The 20,300-nt window shown below is 37.3% G+C and overlaps 1 protein-coding gene across 1 annotated transcript in view; it reads left to right on the top strand.

Moving 5' to 3' along the window:
* The window catches only part of LOC150096714 (protein FAM151B-like), a 95,042-nt gene that overhangs the window by 10,952 nt on the left and 63,790 nt on the right, over positions 1-20,300 (top strand). Inside the window, exon 2 of the mRNA XM_090408426.1 lies at positions 16,406-16,521. Within this exon, the coding sequence (XP_090264552.1) occupies positions 16,413-16,521 (109 nt within the window). The 5' untranslated portion in view covers positions 16,406-16,412. The remainder of the gene's footprint in view (positions 1-16,405; positions 16,522-20,300) is intronic.

Below are 20,300 nucleotides of genomic sequence, written 5' to 3'. Positions count from 1 at the left end.
GGCATAAAAATATCACATCAATAACTTCCTCAGTATCCAAAATACTAGACATCCTCTGTCATATAAGATGCTATTTTAAACCAACCGTTAACTTTATACAAATTCCAAATCTGCCCATCCTTAGAATACTGCTCTCATGTTTGGGTTAGTGTAACTAAAACTCTAAAAATTAACACTTTCTAGAGGATAGCAGTTCAGTTCATAGGTGAGCCCTCTCTTACACTTCAACCTCTGTCTCACAGACACAATATTTTAGCACCGTGTATATTTTGCGGGTACTTCAGTGGTCATTTCTCCACTGAATTGCCAACCATTATTCCTCCACTTTCTATTTGCACTTATTAATACAAGAGCAGCAGCTGCTTAGCACCTCTTCACTATGCATCTGCAAGCACATTGAACCTACTTCTCCTATTTTATTCCATCTGCCTTTGGAACAGCCTTCTGCAAGAAGTATTCCGAAACACCTACAACCTGAAATCTTCTAACATGCACTACATTGTGATTTCAAGAGCATGCCACACATTCTTTGACAATCCTCTATCATCCTTATACTCTTATACTATTATAGTGCTTATACTCAAGCCTAAAATAGCTGCAAAAAGCAGGAAACTTGCAGCCTGTCCAAATGGCAGCTGAGCCTTTTGGTTTCTTGCCAAAGAAGTTGGTCATAAATTTTGCCCAACACTATTCCCACCCCTATCATACCCAGATAGCTCTATTGCATCATCACCCACAGAAAAAGCCAATCTCCTGGCTTCACACTTTGCCACCAATGCATTCATAACTGACCTTGGTAAATGTCCCCCAACCATTCCAGATGCCAAATATGCAATGCCACCTATATCCTTTCGTCAGAAAGAGATCAGAAAAATATTGTCCTAATTAGACACAAAAAAGTCTCCTGGCCCTGATGACAAACCTCCAATTGTGCACCAGAACTGACTCCTATCCTATGTCACCTGTATGTGCTCTCTTTCTTCACTAGTATCTATCCCACAGCCTTGAAATTGGCCTATGTTCAACCCATTCCCAAGAAGGGTGACAAATCACTGCCATCAAACTACCACCCTATCTCACTCACCTCAGTGCTGTCTAAAGTAATGGAGAGAACCATCAATTCTCAACTCCTACATTACCTCGAAGGTACCCAGCTAATAAATGACCACCAGTATGGAGTCCATCGCTGCTGATCAACAGGAAATCTATTCACATATATCACCCATCTGGACAGATGCCATGGAGAAGTTTGGTGAATCTCAAGTGGTTGCACTAGATATTTCCCATGTTTTTAACTAGGTCTGGCACAAAGGTTAACTAAACAAACTCCCATCATTTGGTCTGTCTCAGGCCTTCTGCATTTGGATTGCCAGCTTTCTGTCTAGACACACTATGTGTGATGGTACCTTATCCTCTCACCATTCACTAATGTGGGGTTCCACAAGGTTCTGTTCTCTCACCTTTACAAGTCATCCTTCAATTATAACCAGATAACCTCATCAATTTCAATGCTAGCAAAACCCAGTTCTGCCCTATTTCTCATATAAAAAAAAAGAACCATTTTTTCCAGTATTACCTTTGACAACACTCAAATTTCCAGGCAAGATGAGATTTCTCTTCTTGAAATCACCCTGACATCAAGCCTCTCCTGACATAAAGACATCACAACCATTTCATCCTCAGCTTCTAAAAAACTAGGATTTCTCTTTTGCTCAAGATGTTAGTTCAGCTCTGAATAGCCGTTAACCTTATACAAATCTGCCCAGCTGTTGAATGCTGCTCTCACATTTGGAGCAGGACTCCTAAGAGCTCCCTCAAAATGCTTGACTCAATACAGAAGAGGGCAATTAAGTTGATTAATAAGCCATCTCTTACCAACTCACTCCTCCCACTTTCACACAGGCATTTGATTTGTGCAGTATATGTGTGTGTGTATTCTATAAATATTTCCATGGCATACTAAGGCCATTAGAACACATGCAGTTGCCATCCAACATCCCTTCACAGTACACCCTGAAACCCACAGAACAAGTTTCTTTTTCTCCTCCTTCATCCCTGCTATATTGTGGACCAGTTGTCCCCCTTATGTGTTTCCCAAGGAATACAATATACAGGCTTTTAAATCAAATGTAAACAAGTTTCTCCTTACCAAACCCATTACCCATACACAGTACTAATGTACTATAGGTTGATTAACCAACCTCTTATGTATGGTCTCAACATAAAAAAAAATCCAAAGTTCCCATCCATCTTCAAAGGTACAGCAGTAAAGCAATTCCAGAGGCTGCCAACCAGATAGTATGTGGTATTTAACATGATGGCAACTCGTTTAGAAGCCTTCCGAATTAGCAGGCTCATAATCTTGCCGCCTTCTACATTTCTATTGTGTGCTTGTGGGAGGGTGTGTAGTGATATGGTGGACACTACTGAAGCACATTATCATATAGAGACTTCATGATGGCAGTATGGCTAAGAGCTTATCTCCTCCAGTTGCATCTTCCCCTTCTCTTTTTCTTTTTACCACTATTATCAACATGACAACAACCTGAATTAACTATAGTGTCACTGTAAAACCTACTTCAAAAAAATAAATAAAATAAAATAAAATAATCTAAAAAACCTTACAGTAAAAATTTCTTTCACATCCACTTTACCAACATTCATGGCATAAATGCCATTGGATATCCACAGGATACCCAATCTTGGACCTTATCTTGACCACTGTGGTGCTTAAGATTTCCTTGCCTCATGTATCATTCATGTATTGTATTTCCCACTTACCATCAATTCTGAAAATCATTTAAGAGCTCTTTAACTTCTTGAGACATGGTCTCCTGCCACCCTAAAATTGATATCATCTTTCTTAGTGACTTTAATGTCTACAACTTCAACTGGTTTCCTTTTTCTAATTCAATTGACCAAGTTGGAAGACAGAGAGGCTGAAATATTTGGTGTTGGCAGTGACCTAAAACAAATTGTTCATCTACAAACTAGACAATTCTGTCCAGTGTTCTAGACCTTTTCTTAACCAGTTCCCCTTTCAAATACACTGTCGAGGTGACCTCTCTTCTTCTTAACTCACACCATAATCTCATACAAGTTTTGTCTGTAGTGAAATTCCCTCTCCTTGAGCATTTGCAGTGCCATATCCATTGCATTACAACAATGCCAAGTGAGATCTTACTTCTCTTTTTCTTTCTTTGTTATGATACAAGGCACATCCAGAAAGTAAGGTCCGGTCAAGAATTAAGAAAGAAACTGGTAGAGAAGAAAAAGTTTTATTATACACTAAAATACCTAAATATATACTTTATTTTTCCACGTAGTCACCATTGACTTCCAGGCATTGTTGGTATTGTGGCACCAACATCTCATACCATCAAAAAAAAAAAAAAAAAGTCTATCACCAATGAGTTCAACCACTGAGTCATGCTGTTGCAGGAAGAAGAGGTAGTCACTGGGTGCGAGGTCAGGGCTGTGTGTGTGTGTGTGTGTGTGAGGGAGGGGGGGTAGTCAAAAGTTCCCACCTAAACTTCTGAATTTGTTGGAATTGCTTGTCTAAGTTTCTTCTGTTTGATTTTTTTTTTTTTTTTTCCCCAGAGATGATAAGTGGTGCCACTGCATTGATTGTTGTTTTGATTTGAAGTTTATACACGAAATCCATGTTTTGTCACCAGCCATGATATAAGAAAAAAGTTCACTTCCTTCATTTTTGTAATGCTCCAAAAATTTTTGAGCAGATTCCACTCATTACTGTCACAATTTCATGAATAACTGAGCATGAAACTTCTGGGAATTCAAAAGAAAGTTCCGTAATTGTAAAACAACAATCCTCACCAACTTTCATGTTTACTCTTTCCATAAAATTGTCTGTCACCACACTTGGCTGGCACTGCATTCTTCATTGTGAACACTATTGTGCTATTCATTAAAACATGACTACATTGCCTAAACTTACTGTCACTCATTATGTTAGGCCCATAAACCTTACACAGTCATCATGAATTTCTGCAGCACTATTGTTTTCTGTCAACAAAAACTATATCACACCATGAACCTCTTTTTTATTACAGCATTCAATAAAATTATTCGTAGAAGACAACAAATGATAACACGACAAAAGTAAAATGGCCAACAGCTAGCTAATGAGTCACTCTATGCTATGACATATACGTGACCCCCCTCCCCCTCACATATCTTATTTGGCACTAAATTGTGAATGGACCTTACTTTCTGGACGTATTCAGATACTTTTTTTTTTTTTGGAACTGTTACAGAAATTCATATTGGAAGGCCTTTGTTTTACCACTCTGTTCAAAATTCCCATCCTCTCCATGCCATGTTTTGAACATAATTGTAGCAAGTTGGTCCATGAAAAATAAATAGTATATCATAAGTGGCTTGAGAAAAAAATTCCAGCTTCATTCACAGCTTACCTGATGCAAACAACCCCTGATAACATTGATCAACATGGTTAAGTGTGAGTTTGAAAGCACAAAATGTAGTAAACTCACTTGTTAGACCAATGGCAGTCATTCCTTCTGGTCTCTAGCAAAAGCTGTAAGTAACAGATTCTGTTCATTTGTGCTCCTGTCCCTCTGCCTGAACTATAAATGGCAGTATTGCAAATTACCTCAAGATAAAGCTGACTGGCATCTTTTTTTATTTCACACTTGCATGGATGACTAAGGCAAATCATCTTACCCTTGTCTGGAACACTGCACTGCTTATCTCTTGTACCATAGCCAGAAGAGCATCATAAGAATCTTGATCAATCTGAATCCCAGAAAGTCTTCTGGTCCTGATGGTATCCACCAATTGTGCTGCAGAGATGTGCTCCTGAACTAATAGCTGTCCTTTAACATCTGTATTTTACTCATCTACACTGAGTAAAACATGTACAAGCCCATTCAAAAAAAAAGGGCAGGGGCAATGCTATTTCTCTCATCAGTGCTGTCTGAAGTGATGAAGAATGTTTTCCTGTGGTCAACTTCTTCAACACCTGGAAAACTGACAGCAGATCTTTTCACTATCAGCCACCACTCAACATGCTATGGAAAGAATTAGAGAAACCTCTGCTGTTGCATTTTCAGGGCATTGGATAGTGTTTAGCATTGAGGGCATGGCAGTCTTATGGTTTGCTCTTCATCTTTTGTAATTGGATTGCTAGTTTTCTGTCAGATCTTTAAGTTATTAATGCAGATATTCTTCAGGGCTCAGTTATTTCACTCACTCTCTTTCTCATATACATAAACAACCTCTCTCTCACATCTCTTATAATTTTGCAATAGAATGCTCCATGTTCAGACATCTCAAGCTTCAAGATCATCCACTGTTAGTAACTCCTAAAACTGATCTTCATATCATCCTTCAGTGGGATAGTAACAACCTAGTCATCTTGGAATACTGCTTTTGCATTATGGATGGTGCACCAGAAACCTCTAAAATTTCTTGATGTCTAGGAGAGGACAATTTGCCTAATTGGTGGTCCTCTCCGACGACCTCACTCCAATCAGGTTCCACGCAGTGCCTCATTCATAGATATTTCCACAAGTGTTATTCAGCAGTACTGGTATCCATCATGCCTTCATTTCTGGCTGGTAAACCTGCAGTTCACCAGCTAGATATTGCAGATAAATCAGCAATTCCAATTACATTTGAATCGCTGATTTATCAGACTTGTTACTTCCATTTTTCTTTCACTCCTGCCTCTATTCTATGGAACAGCCTTACCCATTAAGTATTCTTCAAGGACTACAACTTCTGACTCTTCAAAAAGAATATCAGCAAAATTGCTTTTCCCTTCACCTCTGCCCACTTAGCAATGATATGCTATAGGCCTTATAGTCTCTTGTGTGTGGAATAATATTAAAAAAAAAAAAAAAAATCAGTTTTATAGGCGGGTACCACGACAACTTGACTTCACTCATCCAATTATGCAGTGTATATGCAAAACTTATTCCTCTGTATCTCTGCCAGTAAGAGGGCATGACATGCAATAAGCATGAGTCAGAATGTAGGGACATAATTTAAACTTGAAAGTAGTTGATAATGATGAAAGATGAGATGAAGCATATGAAATCAGACACTTGGTGGATATAAATGATGGGCTTGAAAGAACTAAGTTAAAGATAGCCATGGGATAGATATAATGAATGATTCAAGAGCACTACTCTATGGAGTTTTCCATTAATCGAAATATGATAAATGGGAGGTTGCACAAGGTTTATTTTCCAGGAGGAAAGATGAGCAAAGTAGTGATAGAAGTTTTGCATATGAGAAATAAAAAGTGAGAGAGAGAGTTAGTGGTTGTTGCAGGAACAAATGGACAGAAGGAGAAAGTTGGGATGGATATCAGTAGATTATTATTATTATTATTACTATTACCCAAGACCTCATGGAGTCAAAGACTCATCTAGGAGGTCATTTTATCATACACACAGCTCATCATACCGTGCTTTAAACACACTCAAATTCTCTACAGATACCACACTCTCAGGCAAGGCATTCCAATCATAACTCTGCATGAAAAAAACCTGCTTCTCACACCCTCTTTATACAGTTTTCAGGGATGACCTCTGGTTCTCCCCTGAGAACCAGAGGTCATGATTATTCTAGGAAAAAGGTAACAGTGGGATAGAAAGGTGTTATACCTGGGACGCACACTAACCAGGTATAACAATGATGAATAGTATGTTGGCTGAACTGTTGAAGGAGAAGATGTGCAGTTTGTGAATGGAATGAATTTGAACAAAGGAATGATCAGTGAATTATATTTGAATGGAGTCTGGAAATGCCGTTGTTGGATGGTATTGAAAACCAAAGATGGATGTAGACATTTGTGGAAATAAAAGGAGATATGAAAGAACAGAAAAATGAGTTAGGTGAGATTGAATAAGTGATTTTGACAGGGACATATAAGAAGAATGGATGCTGAGGATAGTGAGCATAAAAAGGAAGGTCTAGGATACATTTTTGGTGGTTGGATTTGGGAAAAGATAATAGTTCTCCACAACTTTGCAGATGATGGAATGTTGAGAACTATGAGGAATGAAATGAATAGTGTGACTGTAAGAGGATTATAGAGTGAAAGTGAGACAGTTAGTGGTTGTTGTGGGAACAGATGGATAGAAGGAGGATGTTGAGATGGATATTAGAGTATTCAAGAAAAGGAAGGATAACAGTGAGATAGAAAAGTTAGTGGAACTGCCATTTCATGGTTGCAAAGGATGATAATGAGATACTTTATACCTGTCTCATGGAAATTTGTTGAAACAGGTGAAGGAAATAAGGGACCACCTGTACAGGAGTCAAATTTAAGGACCATATTACAGTAATCACAAGGATAGCACAACAGATATGGTAATGATGAGGATATTAATATGTAGAAGCAAGGATTATAGCTCCACTCTTTATGGCCTTGATCACACCAAATATGGACTACTGTGCACAGATTAGGTCACCTGGTTTTCACGGTATGAAAGTATTTTAGAACGGTTTCAGGAAAGAGTCACTAAGATGATGTTAGGTATCTCTAATGATATTAGCACATATCGATAAAATACCATTTGAAGAACTTCATTTATATCATTCCTCCTCCCTGTCCTGGTTGGTGGTATGTGGTGGAGGAGGAGGAATGATTTAGATATCTGAATTGGAGAGAGAGATTTTTATTAAATTAACATGGAAGAGATGTTTCATATAATGAAGTGCAACAGGAATAGAACTGACAGTTCTATAAAATGGATGTGAGTAGAAGAGTGAGTATCAAATTTTAAGCATGATTTGATGAGTCTTCTGTGTAACAGTGAGGACATCCCAGGGTCCATGCCTCCATGGAGTTCTGATAATATTTTATTTGAGCATTTCCCCACTTTCAAAATTTTGACTGATTTTTGACCTCTGGTATTGAAACATATGACTGTACTCCTAATGAATATTTCATTTAATAATTTTTCAAGGTAATTACTTTAAACATCCAGAATATCCATCTCTTCCACTTTTATATCTCCTTTATCATGTCCAGTTCTTTCCTATTTCTAAACTTTTTCAGTATCCTCCAAAACATTTTGCTGCCTTCTATCAAAGCTACATGCTTAGCTTTCTTTCTTTCTCCCCCCCCCCTCTTCAGGACCTCTTCGCTTCACCATGAAGTTCAGAATTTTCTTTTCTTGCAGACAACTTCACCACATTTTTTAAAAATTATTTCTTTATATCCCTCTCACACAAGAGAAGCTACAAGGCCTATAGAAATAAACACCTTGTGTAGGCTGGTGTCAGGAGTGAAGTAATCTGTCGATATTTTTTTTTTCTGCTGAACATTGAACATGGAAATATCTGTAGAAGAGATATAATGTAGAAACTGTCTGAGATGGTGGGCTGAAGAGAGTCTGGGGGTAAGCAGTCAATCAAGCCATCCTTTTCTGAACTGCATGAAGAATTTTTAGAGAAGTCTTAGGTGCATCACTTCAAATGTGAGAGCAATATTTCAAGGTTGGACAAATTTGAGATGTGTATAGAGTAAGCAGCTGGACAATGGGGAGGTCACATTTTGAGTAAAAATGCATGCCAAATTTTCTGGAAGAATTGATAAGGTTATTGTTGCCTCATTGCAGGATGGTGTGAAGGTGAATAAGGGTTTGTTGTCAGTAAGAGCAGATCATCTATATATGTACAAAGATGGTCTGAAAAGTTCTTGACCTAACAATGAAAAAATGAATTTATAATTTCAAAATTATTTTTATTTTTTTTTAACATAATCTCCCTTAAGACTAATACATTTATTCCAGCGATGCTCCTGTGCCATTATCCCATCCCTGTAGTGGTTCTCAGTAAGATCTGTAGAATACTCCCTCTACAGCTGCAGTCATCACCTCTTGATTCGAAGAAAAACGCCGACCAGCAAGGAAGAGTTTTAGTTTTGGGAAGTCAGAGGGAGCCAAATCTGGGAAATAGGGTGGATGGTCCAACAATTCATAGTACAGATCCCTTAATTTTCATTGCCAAAACACCTTTGTGGTCAGGTGCATTGTCCTGATTAAAGATGATTTTTTTTTCCTTCTGCAAACTGGGTCTTTTCTTATTGAATTTTTTTCTGGTTAAAAGATTGGAATAATATTCCCTAGTTATTATTTTACCCATTTCAAGATAATTCATAAACAAAATGCCTTTACATCCCAAAACACCAATGCCATTACCTTTCCTGATGGAACCGACTTTGTCTTCTTTAGCACTGAACAACCGGCTTCTGTCCACTGTTTGGATTCTGGTGTGTAATGATAAATCCAAGTGTCATCCATAGTAATAAATCAATGCACAAAATCAGTTTTATTCTTGCTAAAATGCTCCAAGCACTGTTCAGAGATTTTCATGCGAGTGTGTTTTTGATCTGCTGTGAGAAAGTGCAGCGCCCATCTTGCGCAAAGCTTTTTCATTTGCAATTCTTCATGCAAAATATATTATTATTATTAAACAAGACCTCATGGAGTCAAAGACTCATCTGGGAGATCCTTTTATCACACACACATCTCATCATACCATGTCTTAAACACACTCAAACTCCTTGCAAACACCACACTCTCAGGGCAAGGCATTCCAATCATTCACGACTGCATGAAAAAAACCTGCCTCTCACACCCTCTTTATACAGTTTCCAGGGATGACCTCTGGTTCTCCCCTGATATCCCACTATTCTCTGTAGAACTTCTCCACCATTGATCTTATAACAACCCCTTACCAACTTGTAGGTCTATCATATTTCCCCTCTTCCTTTTCTCCACCAGACTCTACAAATTACATCTTCTCAATCTTTCCTCATACTCAACATTCCAGAGGTCAGAAACTACCTTAGTCAGTCACCTTTTGACCCTTTCCAACATCTCTTCATCCTTCTGAAAACCTGGTGACCAAATCTGGGCACAATAGTCCATGTGGCCTAATCAAAGCCTTATACAATGGAACAAGAATCTCCCTACTTCTACACGTCAGTGTCCTCCACATCATTCCCAGAAGTCTTTGTGTTGTCTTCACAATTTTGGTGATGTGTCCCCTCAATTTTAGATCCTTATCCACTATCACTCCCAGATCTCTTATTTCCTCTACTTCCAACAATATATTCTCACCAAGCATAAATTCTGCATCCCATCTTTGTTTTCCAAATTTTAAAACCTTACATTTTGCAACATTGAACTTGCATCCCCATTTGCATATTTGTCGATTGAACTCACATCTCCATATCCTACACATTCTTTTGAAATGCCTATAGTCTCAGCAATTTCATTCACTTTGACTCACCACCAGAAATCATTGATTTGAATCAATGATTTCTGGTGGTGTTACACTTTTTTGGACGTCCTTCACGTGGATCATCTTTAAGGCTAGTTCGGCCATGTTTAAACTCGGCAGTCCATTTCTTAACTGTTGAAAATGAAGGAGAAGAGTACCCATAAACTCTTATGAACTTAGAATGAATTCCTTTTGGCGTTAAACCTTCTTTTACAAAGAATTTTATAAACTCACGATACTCAATTTTATCTATTTGAAGAGGTTCAGACAACACTTTTGCTTCAAACAGCTGTATAAAACAAACTACTTGATAGAATGACTTGTAATTTCACATGGATGCTTATGACAGATGCACCAACTTATAAAAACTGTTGCCATCTATGGTCAAGACCGAGAAATTTTCAGACCACCCTCGTGTGTATATATATATATATATATATATATATATATATATGCAGAAATGGGTTGGTGAAATAACAGAACCTCGATGAAAATCTGAAAAGAAAGAACAGTTTCTGGCATTATACATTGTGAATGACCTGAGAGAAAAGTGGCAATCTAATTACATAGGGAGGAAAGTGGACCATAAGATGATTTGTTAAGATGCCCTTGATGCCAAGACCCTATCAAAATGCTTTGCAAATGTCCAGGCCAACAGCACAGGTTTCTTCAGACTTTTCGATGGCACATATCCAGAAGTAAGTGGTGTAGGCCAGGCAGTCTACTGTGGATCTTGATTGACAAATTTCATATTAGTCATTGTTGATTAGTTGACAATTCTCCAGATATCAAAAAGTTGACTGCTGATTACCATCTTCATTGCTTTGGTCAGTACTGAGGTGAGAGCAATATGTCGATAGTTGGATGGCAGACACATTCCTTTTTTGGAATGGAATATCTGTGGACTTGCTTCTATGCTATAGGGTGGATGCCAGCTAAGTATAATGTAGTATATAGATGATAAAGAATAGGTGTTAAGTAGCACATTTCTTGAACACAACTGATGGAATTCCATCAGAACCTTTTTTAATCCAGGTTAAAGAATCTTTGATGTCTTTCTGGCAGGAGGCATGTGTTGCAATGTTCCAGGAGGTGATTTGCCTTCATCTACATAGGAGTTGGATGAGAAGAATGTTGCCAGAGGTCACCTTTTCTTTTAGGTGACATTGCAGTGGCATTTTAATGAGAAAGAGGTGGAAGCACAGATGGATAAAAGTTATGCCCAATGATTTTCGTAAAAGATCGGAAGGCATAGCTGGCATTAGCACAGTCTTTGTCTCAAGCTACACCTGATAAGTTGCTTTCTTTTCTTAGACCACCCTAGCATGCTTTTTTTGAAAAAGCATGGCTTAGATCAGGCGTGTCCAACTTCATTCTATACGAGGGCCAATATATGATGAGTGGTAGCGTCACAGGCCGCATACTTTTAGACAGAACTTAAATAAAAATAAACTGCATTTTTTCAAGGCAATAGTTATATGTATTGAATTACTATATTTGTTAAATCATTTTACTACTGGGAGAACAATAAAAAATACTTGAAACTAAGTCTCTGAAACTGGTCACTGTAACCAGAGCAGAGCAAGTGACTTTCAACGATGCGTTACTCTGGAGCACATAGAAATCTACCACTCCCACTACTACAACTCGCACAGAGAAACAGTAGATTTTATAAATTGAGTAATCTTTTTAAAGCAATTTTGATTCCGTGTTGAGAATATAAATTGTTTCCGTCATCAGAAATAATGAATATAACTAGTATGTCAATCAGAAAATCTGTGGTCGAAACTAATGGCTAAATTGATAATACATATAATTTAATATAGTTTTTATCCTGCCGTGGGCCATAAAATCATGTTGTGGGCTGCATGCGGCCCACTTGCCTGCTGTTGGCCACCTATGGTTTAGATATAGGGTGGGAATTCTGAACAGAGTGAGGAATAAAACCTCTATTCCAACATAGATCAGGGCTGGATTAACCATTAAGCAAAATAAGCATGTGTTTAGGGCATCATGGAAAGGAGGGCACCACAGAATTTCTGCTTTAGTTAGATGACAAATTTAATTTAAATTAACTTTAAATTAGTTTTTCATTGTTTTTATCTTTTCTTACTGTTATCTACTTTGTTTCAATAAATAATAACGTGTAGAAGGCCTAATAAAACTAACCACGTGCATGACAGTTCGTTTACACCGTATTATCGCTCATGACGCTTTCTGGCACTACCATTGCGACAAATGAGGCAGCCCTAAAGCCCTAATTTTTTATAATTAATGTAACCATTTTATTTTTTATTTTCCTGTCTGTTTAAGGTCTTGTTTTAATAAATTATGTCTTATAAAAGGCTCCAGAAGCAAATATAAAACAAATCATGTGGTTGTCTCAGAAATGCGCCTCCATTTCTGAGTAAAAGGCCTAGCTGTCACAGAAGTGCGACTTCAGTAAAATAAGAGTTAATTAAAGCACGAAAGCACAAGATTCAGCTGTAAGCCGAAAATTAAATTGTTCATATAATTTTGCCTGTTATATGTGTAACTGTGTTGATTGCCACCTAATATTCAACAAAATAATCTTTTTATTTCTGTATTTAACAGATCCCAAGAACCAAGATGAAACGTGTTCAGTTAAGTGGTGCACAAAAGCGAAAACTATCAAAAAAGAAACAAGAGGAGACTTTGGAATTAGATTCCAAGACTGCAAAGCTGACTGATTTCTTCACACAAGTTCCACAACATTATATACCAATTCCTGATCAGAGCCAATCTCCGTCATCAGAAGTGCACACAACTTTGATCACTTCAAAATCAAAATATGATAATGTTGGAATCATAAAGGTGTCACAAGCAGATTCATCTAGCACATGTCTCACTACTGACCTCACTTTGTCTGTGAATTCTCATGATATCTCTACTGCAAATGTTGATGTAAGTTGCTTTACAAAACATTCTGAGGTTGAAATAATTGCTGGAAATGAAAGTTTAGTGGGCCATGGTGATGGTGGTGAAATGATTCAGTCTGCAAACGATGAAGTAAATATAGCAAAAGATCCAGGGTTATGGCTTGATTTCTCTGCTGATGACGTGGCTTATTGGACTGCTAGTGGGCCCAGTGACTGTCAACACCACAATGGGCCATTTGACAAGTCTTACCGACATTTCAGTAGTGGCAAACCAGTAAGATACTGTTCACTGGCTTTTGTCCCAACTTTTTGTTGGGACAAAAGCCAATGGTGAGGAATACAAAAGAAAGTGGTTATTGTATTCACCATCAACGGGATCAGTTTATTGTTTTGTTTGTAAACTCTTTGCTCCTAAAAATTTCTCACATTTTGTCACAAGAGAAGGGTTCAGTGACTGGCGAAATACTATTGTAATTGATCAACATGAAAAAAGCACTACTCACCGAGACTCTATGCTAACATACTTAACTCGCAGACAAGGTGTAGAGTTGGGACAACAGTTGGAAAAACAAATTCAGGAAGAGTGTGATTACTGAGAACATGCCTGAGGCGTGTCGTAGCTGTTATTTGTACGTTAGCTGAACATGGCTTGGCTTTTTGAGGAAAAGAAGAAAGATTTGGATCATTGCAAAATGGGAACTTTTTAGGGCTGCTTGAGCTCATAAGTCAGTTTGATCCATTTTTAGCAGGTCACATTGCGAAATATGGAAATTGTGGCAAAGGAAATCCTTCTTATCTGTCCAAAGCCGCCTGTGAGGAACTCATTCAACTGATGGCTAAAAAGGTCCACGTATTGATAAAAGTAAAATCTTCCAATTAAGTATTGTACTTAGGTACTCAAAAGATGGACAGCCTATTGAACACTTTTTAACCTTTCTGGAAATGAAAAGCCATACCAGTGAGGAAATGGCAAATCAGGTGTTGCAGTACTTACGTAAAGTTTGTCAGCTAAACTTTTCAAAATGTAGGGGTCAGTCTTATGACAACACTGCTAACATGTCTGGACGTTATAAGGGGATGCAGCAAAAAATTTTAGAAACAAGTTTGCTATATGTATGTGCCCTGTGCAGCTCATTCACTAAATTCGGTAGGCCGAAGTGCTGTTGACTGCTGTCAAGAGACGGTTAATTTCTTCTCTACAGTGTGGTTGCTCTATACCTTTTTTTCAGCCTCAACCAGCCAGTGAACAATTGTTAAAGGTTGTATTGGAAATTAAAATGTCTTAAAATCCCTCTCTGATACCAGATGGGAGGCACATGCTATGGCAACAGCAGCAATTTTGAAATCTTTCCTTCAAATTTTAGAAGCATTAGACTGTATAGCTGAAGACCAGTCACAAAAGGGAGACACGAGAAGAGAAGCAGATAATATTGCAAATAAGATGCAAGAGCTAGAATTCATTTTTATGTTGAATTTTTGGATGAGATTTTGCAAAATTTTCATAGAGTAAGCCAAGTTCTACAGAATGAGGATGTCAACTTAAAAACGTGCAGATCTGTATGGATCATTAGCTGACCAGTTGTGCACTTCACGCAATGAATTGGAAAGATATGAAGCAGCTACAAAGGAAGTGCTACCAGATGTTGATTACAAGGCAGCTCAAACTCGCAACATATCAGAAAGAAGGTACCTAATGATGGAGATGCTCCAGAAGTATATCTGAATGCCAGAGATAAATTTTGTATCACCACCTTTTACACAATTGTTGACAAACTTGAAACTGAGATGAGAAGAAGAGGAGAGATATACAAAGAAATATCAGAGAGAGAAATTTTCTTTTCTAAGTTATGTGCTACATAATGCTACTTCAGTGACTTCATCATCTACTGAAATTGAAAGGTATTCTCAGTGTTGTCAAAAGCTGATTGATGCTTACCCAGAGGACTTGAACACTAATTTCTCAGCTGAGCTTGAGAGTTTCACTCATATGTGTGCCATAATTTCAGTGCAAAAAAAAATGTAAAAACAAGATTGTCATTCTGAACTTTATAAAATAATTGTAGAAGACAATATCGAGTGTGTCTTTCCAAATGTAGACATTGCCTTTGGTATATTTTTAACATTAATGATCACAAATTGCTCAGCTGAACTTCCATTTTTCTCAGTTGAAGTATATTAAAAATCCCATCAGAACAACTATGCAACAAGGCAGGTTGAATGCCTTATCTCTACTAAGTATAGAAGCAGATGTGTTACGTAAGATTAATTTTGAGGATCTGATCAAAAACTTTGCAATTAAAAAAAGTAGGAGAAAACTTTTCAAATCTAAATAAAGTTGTAGTATACAAAAATAAACATTATTTTCCATCTTACTATAGTTTTGTTTCATTTTGAAAAATAAAAATTTATTTTATGGTTTATTATTGTTTATAGTTTGAATTTAATTACATATATATGGGGCACCAAAATCTTTTAAGTGCTTAGGGCCTCTATGGGTCTTAATCCAGCCCTGACATAGATAATTTCATTAACAAGATTTGGATCTGAAAAATGGAAACAGTGGTCTTGACCATAGAAAGGAGTTAAACTCATGGAGATCTTTCCACTTGGTATTGTTGTAATGCCAAGCTACTCAAAGTTATAGATGAGAGGATGAGATTGTGATCTGAATTATCAAGAGGAACAGTCCCCTTCAAAGTGTACCTGGAAGGAAAACTGGTTAAGATAAGATCCATTATTGAGTGTGTGGAGGTGGATCCTGTTTGGGAGATGAATGATTTGTTTTAAATCATCACTCATGTGCTTTTGTTCCTGATTCATTCAGTATTTTTTTTTTTTTTCCCGTTTCAGGTTTTTTCACTGAGCCTGATGATAACATAAAAATGTCACCTTTAATATTTATTAAATCTGTTTATATTCTCATTTTTTTTGTCAGTTTCATATTTCCTATGAGGCTCTGGACTTCATGGAGATCCTCATATAATAATAACATTGGGATCTTTTAGGTGTGAATAAAATTAAAATTATTGCCTTCTTGGTTTGCCAACAACCGAATAATCAGCTTTGGCATTGGGAGTACTCTCTTCTAGAGGAATGGAATGTTAGAATATGATTCCAAATATATAGTGGAAGTGAATGGACTGCATTCTTATACAATATATATAGTTTCAAAATCTACTAAACATCAGTTAATAAGTTTCTCTCTTGCTCTCCTCATGTAGAGTAATCATGGTTCCAAACCTGCTAGACTATTTCCCAGAAGCAAAAGGCGATGGACTGCGTGTATCCTGGGCAAGAACAATTAACAGTAAGGCAAGACTTACTGCATCATTGAGAGGTAAAACTTACAACTAAATAAACTATATTAGCAAGTTATGTTTTAAATATTCTTTGTAGATTTATAATTGTTTGATATTCTAATATTACTTTTCAAGAATATAAATTATTTAGATTTTGATCTACTTAGGCTTGTGTAGCTTTATTGCAACATTACTGGTTTCGCAATTTGCTAGACCACTAGAAGATTGTTATAGGCTTGATTCTAACCTCTGATCCTTTTTTTTTGACCCAGCAAGTAGGTTTTGTCCTCCCAAAAGTCAAGTTTTTAATGTTCTTTAAACATTTAAAGAACATTCAACATTTAATGTTGACTGTTCTTTTAATGTTCAACTGAGAACATTCAACCATAGAACTCTAGCTCCACTGATTTCCATAAATAAATGAACAAAGAGAAAAATATCAATAACTGAGGGAGGGGTGTATGTCAAGTACATCATGTAAAAAGCGACACATCACATACAAATTACTACTGCTGTCATCGGTATATGCAAATGAGCCCTGGCATAAAAGCGGGTGTTTTGGAGTGGTTTTCCATTTTGTGTCTGAAGTGAAAAAAAGACTGTGATATCAAAATTCTTGAATATGGCTTCAAGACAGTATTTAACCAATGAATTCAGGTCATGAGCCATCATAAAACTAGAGGCCAACCAAAGTCAGATGGAGTTATATTATTATTATTATTCGTTTGTTGGTCCTTGTTAGGGATCTAAATAGCAGAGTAGGAAATGATTGAGACATACAAAAATATTTTGGGAAAATTTGGAGAAAAGAGCAGAGCTAATAATAATGGCAAATATCTGTTGGATTTCTGCTCAGGACATGGACTGGTTATTACTAACACCATGTTCCAACATAAAAGTGGGCACAAATTCACATGGAGAGAAGAGGCAAGGAATAAGAAAAGTCTCATTAACTATGTTATTGTTGATAGTGATGTTTTCTCCCTGGTGCAGGACACCAGAGTGTACAGAGGATTTGAAATTGGAAGTGATCACTATTTAGTCTTGAGCAAGATAAATGGAATTTCACATTGAAAAGAATAACATGTAAGAAAGTTTTAAAGCGAATAAGAGTTGAGCAGCTCTCAGATGTGAATTGTAGACTAAAATACACAAAGATTATTGAAGAAAAAATGAAAGAGCTTGAGAACAGGAATCAAACCTTGAAGATTCAGTGGCAAGCCTTGAAGAAAGCCCTGATTGATTCAGCTAGAGAGGCATGTCGTGAAGTTGTCTGCAAGGATAGAAAAATTAGAACTTCGTGGTGGACACAGGAAGTTAAAGAGGCGCTGAAGGAAAAGAAGAAAGCATATCAAAAGTTCCTGGCAAATAAGTCAGCTTGTGCTCTTAGAGAATACAGAGACAAATGCAAGAATGCTAAACACTGTGTAAAACTAGCTAAACAAAAGTCATGGGAGGACTTTGGCAAGAATATAGAAAATAAATATCAAGAAGATGGCAAAATATTCTGGACGTTGTTGAAGCAGCTTAGGAATAGAGGAAAGAGTACTGTAAAAGGAGTTAGAGATGATAAAGGTGACAAGAAAACGGAAGAAAAAGATATCCTTGAAGTATGGAGTAATTACTTTGAAAAACTGCTAAATGAAACAAGCAGTGATGACAGCACACAGTGGTAAAAAACACTGACCAGGCATGCAGTCAGGAATACTTATCCATACTTGAAGTAGAAAAAGCCATCAAAGGCTTGAAATGTGGAAAGGCAGCAGGAGTAGATGATATTCGACCAGAAATGCTGAAGTATGGTGGTATAAGAGTCTTACAGTGGCTGCACTGCATAGTTCAGAAAGCCTGGACAGAGGGACGAATTCCTGATGATTGGAGTACAGTTCTCATAGTACCCATATATAAAAAGGGAAATAAAACCGAATGTGAGAATTACAGCGGTATTTCCCTACTGAGTGTTCCTGGCAAGATCTATGCAAGTATACTTGAGAAACGGGTGAGAAGAATTGTGGAAGAAAAGCTTGATGAAGAGCAAGCTGGATTCAGGCCAAATAGAGGCTGTCAGGATCAGATCTTCACTTTACGACAAATAGTGGAGAAAGCATGTGAATATAACAAAGATCTGTATTTACGTTTGTCGATTTGGAAAAGGCATATGACAAGGTGCCAAGAGAGAAGCTATTCAATATGCTACAGTTATATGGTGTCAATGGGGCATTATATCAAGCAATACCTAGTCTGTATTTGAGTTGTAAGTTGGCAGTTAGAATTGAAGGATGTACAGGAAGACGGTTGAATGTTAAATCTGGTGTGAGACAAGGATGTATATTATCCCCCTCTTTTATTCATTATCTATATGGATCACATCATGAAGGAAAGTGGTATTAAACATGATATCAGAATTGGAGATGTTAAAGTCAGCTCTTTGCTTTATGCAGACGATGTTATACTTCTGAATAAATCCGCTACGAGTTTGCAAGATTCCCTGACTAAATTGAATAACTGTTGTAATACATATGGTATGAAGGTGAGCATTTATAAGACAAAGACAATGAAAATAGGTAGATTTGTTGAAAATGTCAACTGTGTTGTGAATGGAGAACCTGTGGAACAAGTAAAACATTTCAGCTACTTAGGCACGATTTTTAGTGAAGATGGTAAATTAAATATAGAAATAGACAACAGAATCAGCAAAGCTGGTATGATGGGAAGTCAATTGAATAAATTCATATGGAATAAGAGAGAAATTAGTCAGAACACTAAATTAGCTGTATACAAGACAGTGTTCAAACCAGTGTTAACTTATGGATCTGAGAGCTGGGTCAGAAGTAAAACCCTTGACCAAAGACTAGAGACCGCACATATGAGAGTCCTGAGAAAGATTATAGGCGTGAACAGATGGCATCAATGGCAATATCATATTAAAAACAAGGATATTAGGAAAGAACTTGACATTGTCAGCATCCAGGAATGCGTTAGCAGAGCTAATCTCATGGTTTGATCGCTTAAACAGAATGGGCAAAGAAAGATCAGCAAAGCAAGTGTTCTTTGCCAGGTTGGCAGGAAAACGACCCAGAGGAAGACCAAGATATAGGTGGATTGATACGGTACAAAGTGCATTAGATGATAGAATAAGATCTGATAATGTTGGAGTTTTGACAAGTAACAGACTGATTTGGAGGAAAATTGTAGATAGGAAGGTAATAATGATATAATTTTTTTCATGTAGTACTATCATATCCTGTACACCCCTTGAGGGTAGATGGCAGGAATTTGATGATGATTATTATTCTTGACACCTCCAAGGAGTCCAAAGACTCGTCACGGGAGGACACCTATTGTACAACTCTCTGTCTCCACCACTACACCGATCCTCTACTACCAATCATCTACTATCCACCACCACAGCTAGTATTTTTTGTCTGTAAATTGTGTGTGTTCTGAAGGGCCAATTTGTCTGTATGCAGGATGAAAAATCCAAGTTTCGAGAGGGAAAACTCTGCTACCTCCGTATGAGTTTGGGTAAGTCACCTTCGATTGAAAAAGTCCATATAAAGATTCCTCCCGTCATGACAAGAATTGAACTCAGACCTTTTCCAATCGAATGGCGCAACATACCGTCATTCTTCCAATTGCACTATGGAGGTGCTGTAAATAGTCAGATGGTTGCATGCAAGTCGTACTGTGGTTCACAGATTGTGAAACCAATTTCAGCAGTCACAGACAACATCCCTGGAGATGCATTGAGAGAAGTCTATGGGCCAAAACCAGAGGCAGGTGACTATCTCCAATTATCTGTTCGCTGAAACAGGAG

This window comes from Typopeltis vanoorti, chromosome 18 (genome assembly GCF_054136105.1).
Source record: "Typopeltis vanoorti isolate ZY-2024b chromosome 18, IOZ_Tvanoo_1.0, whole genome shotgun sequence".
NCBI classification, from domain to species: Eukaryota; Metazoa; Arthropoda; class Arachnida; order Uropygi; family Thelyphonidae; genus Typopeltis; species Typopeltis vanoorti.
The sequence above is the reverse complement of the archived record's forward strand: the minus strand, read 5'-3'. Positions and strand labels throughout refer to the sequence as shown.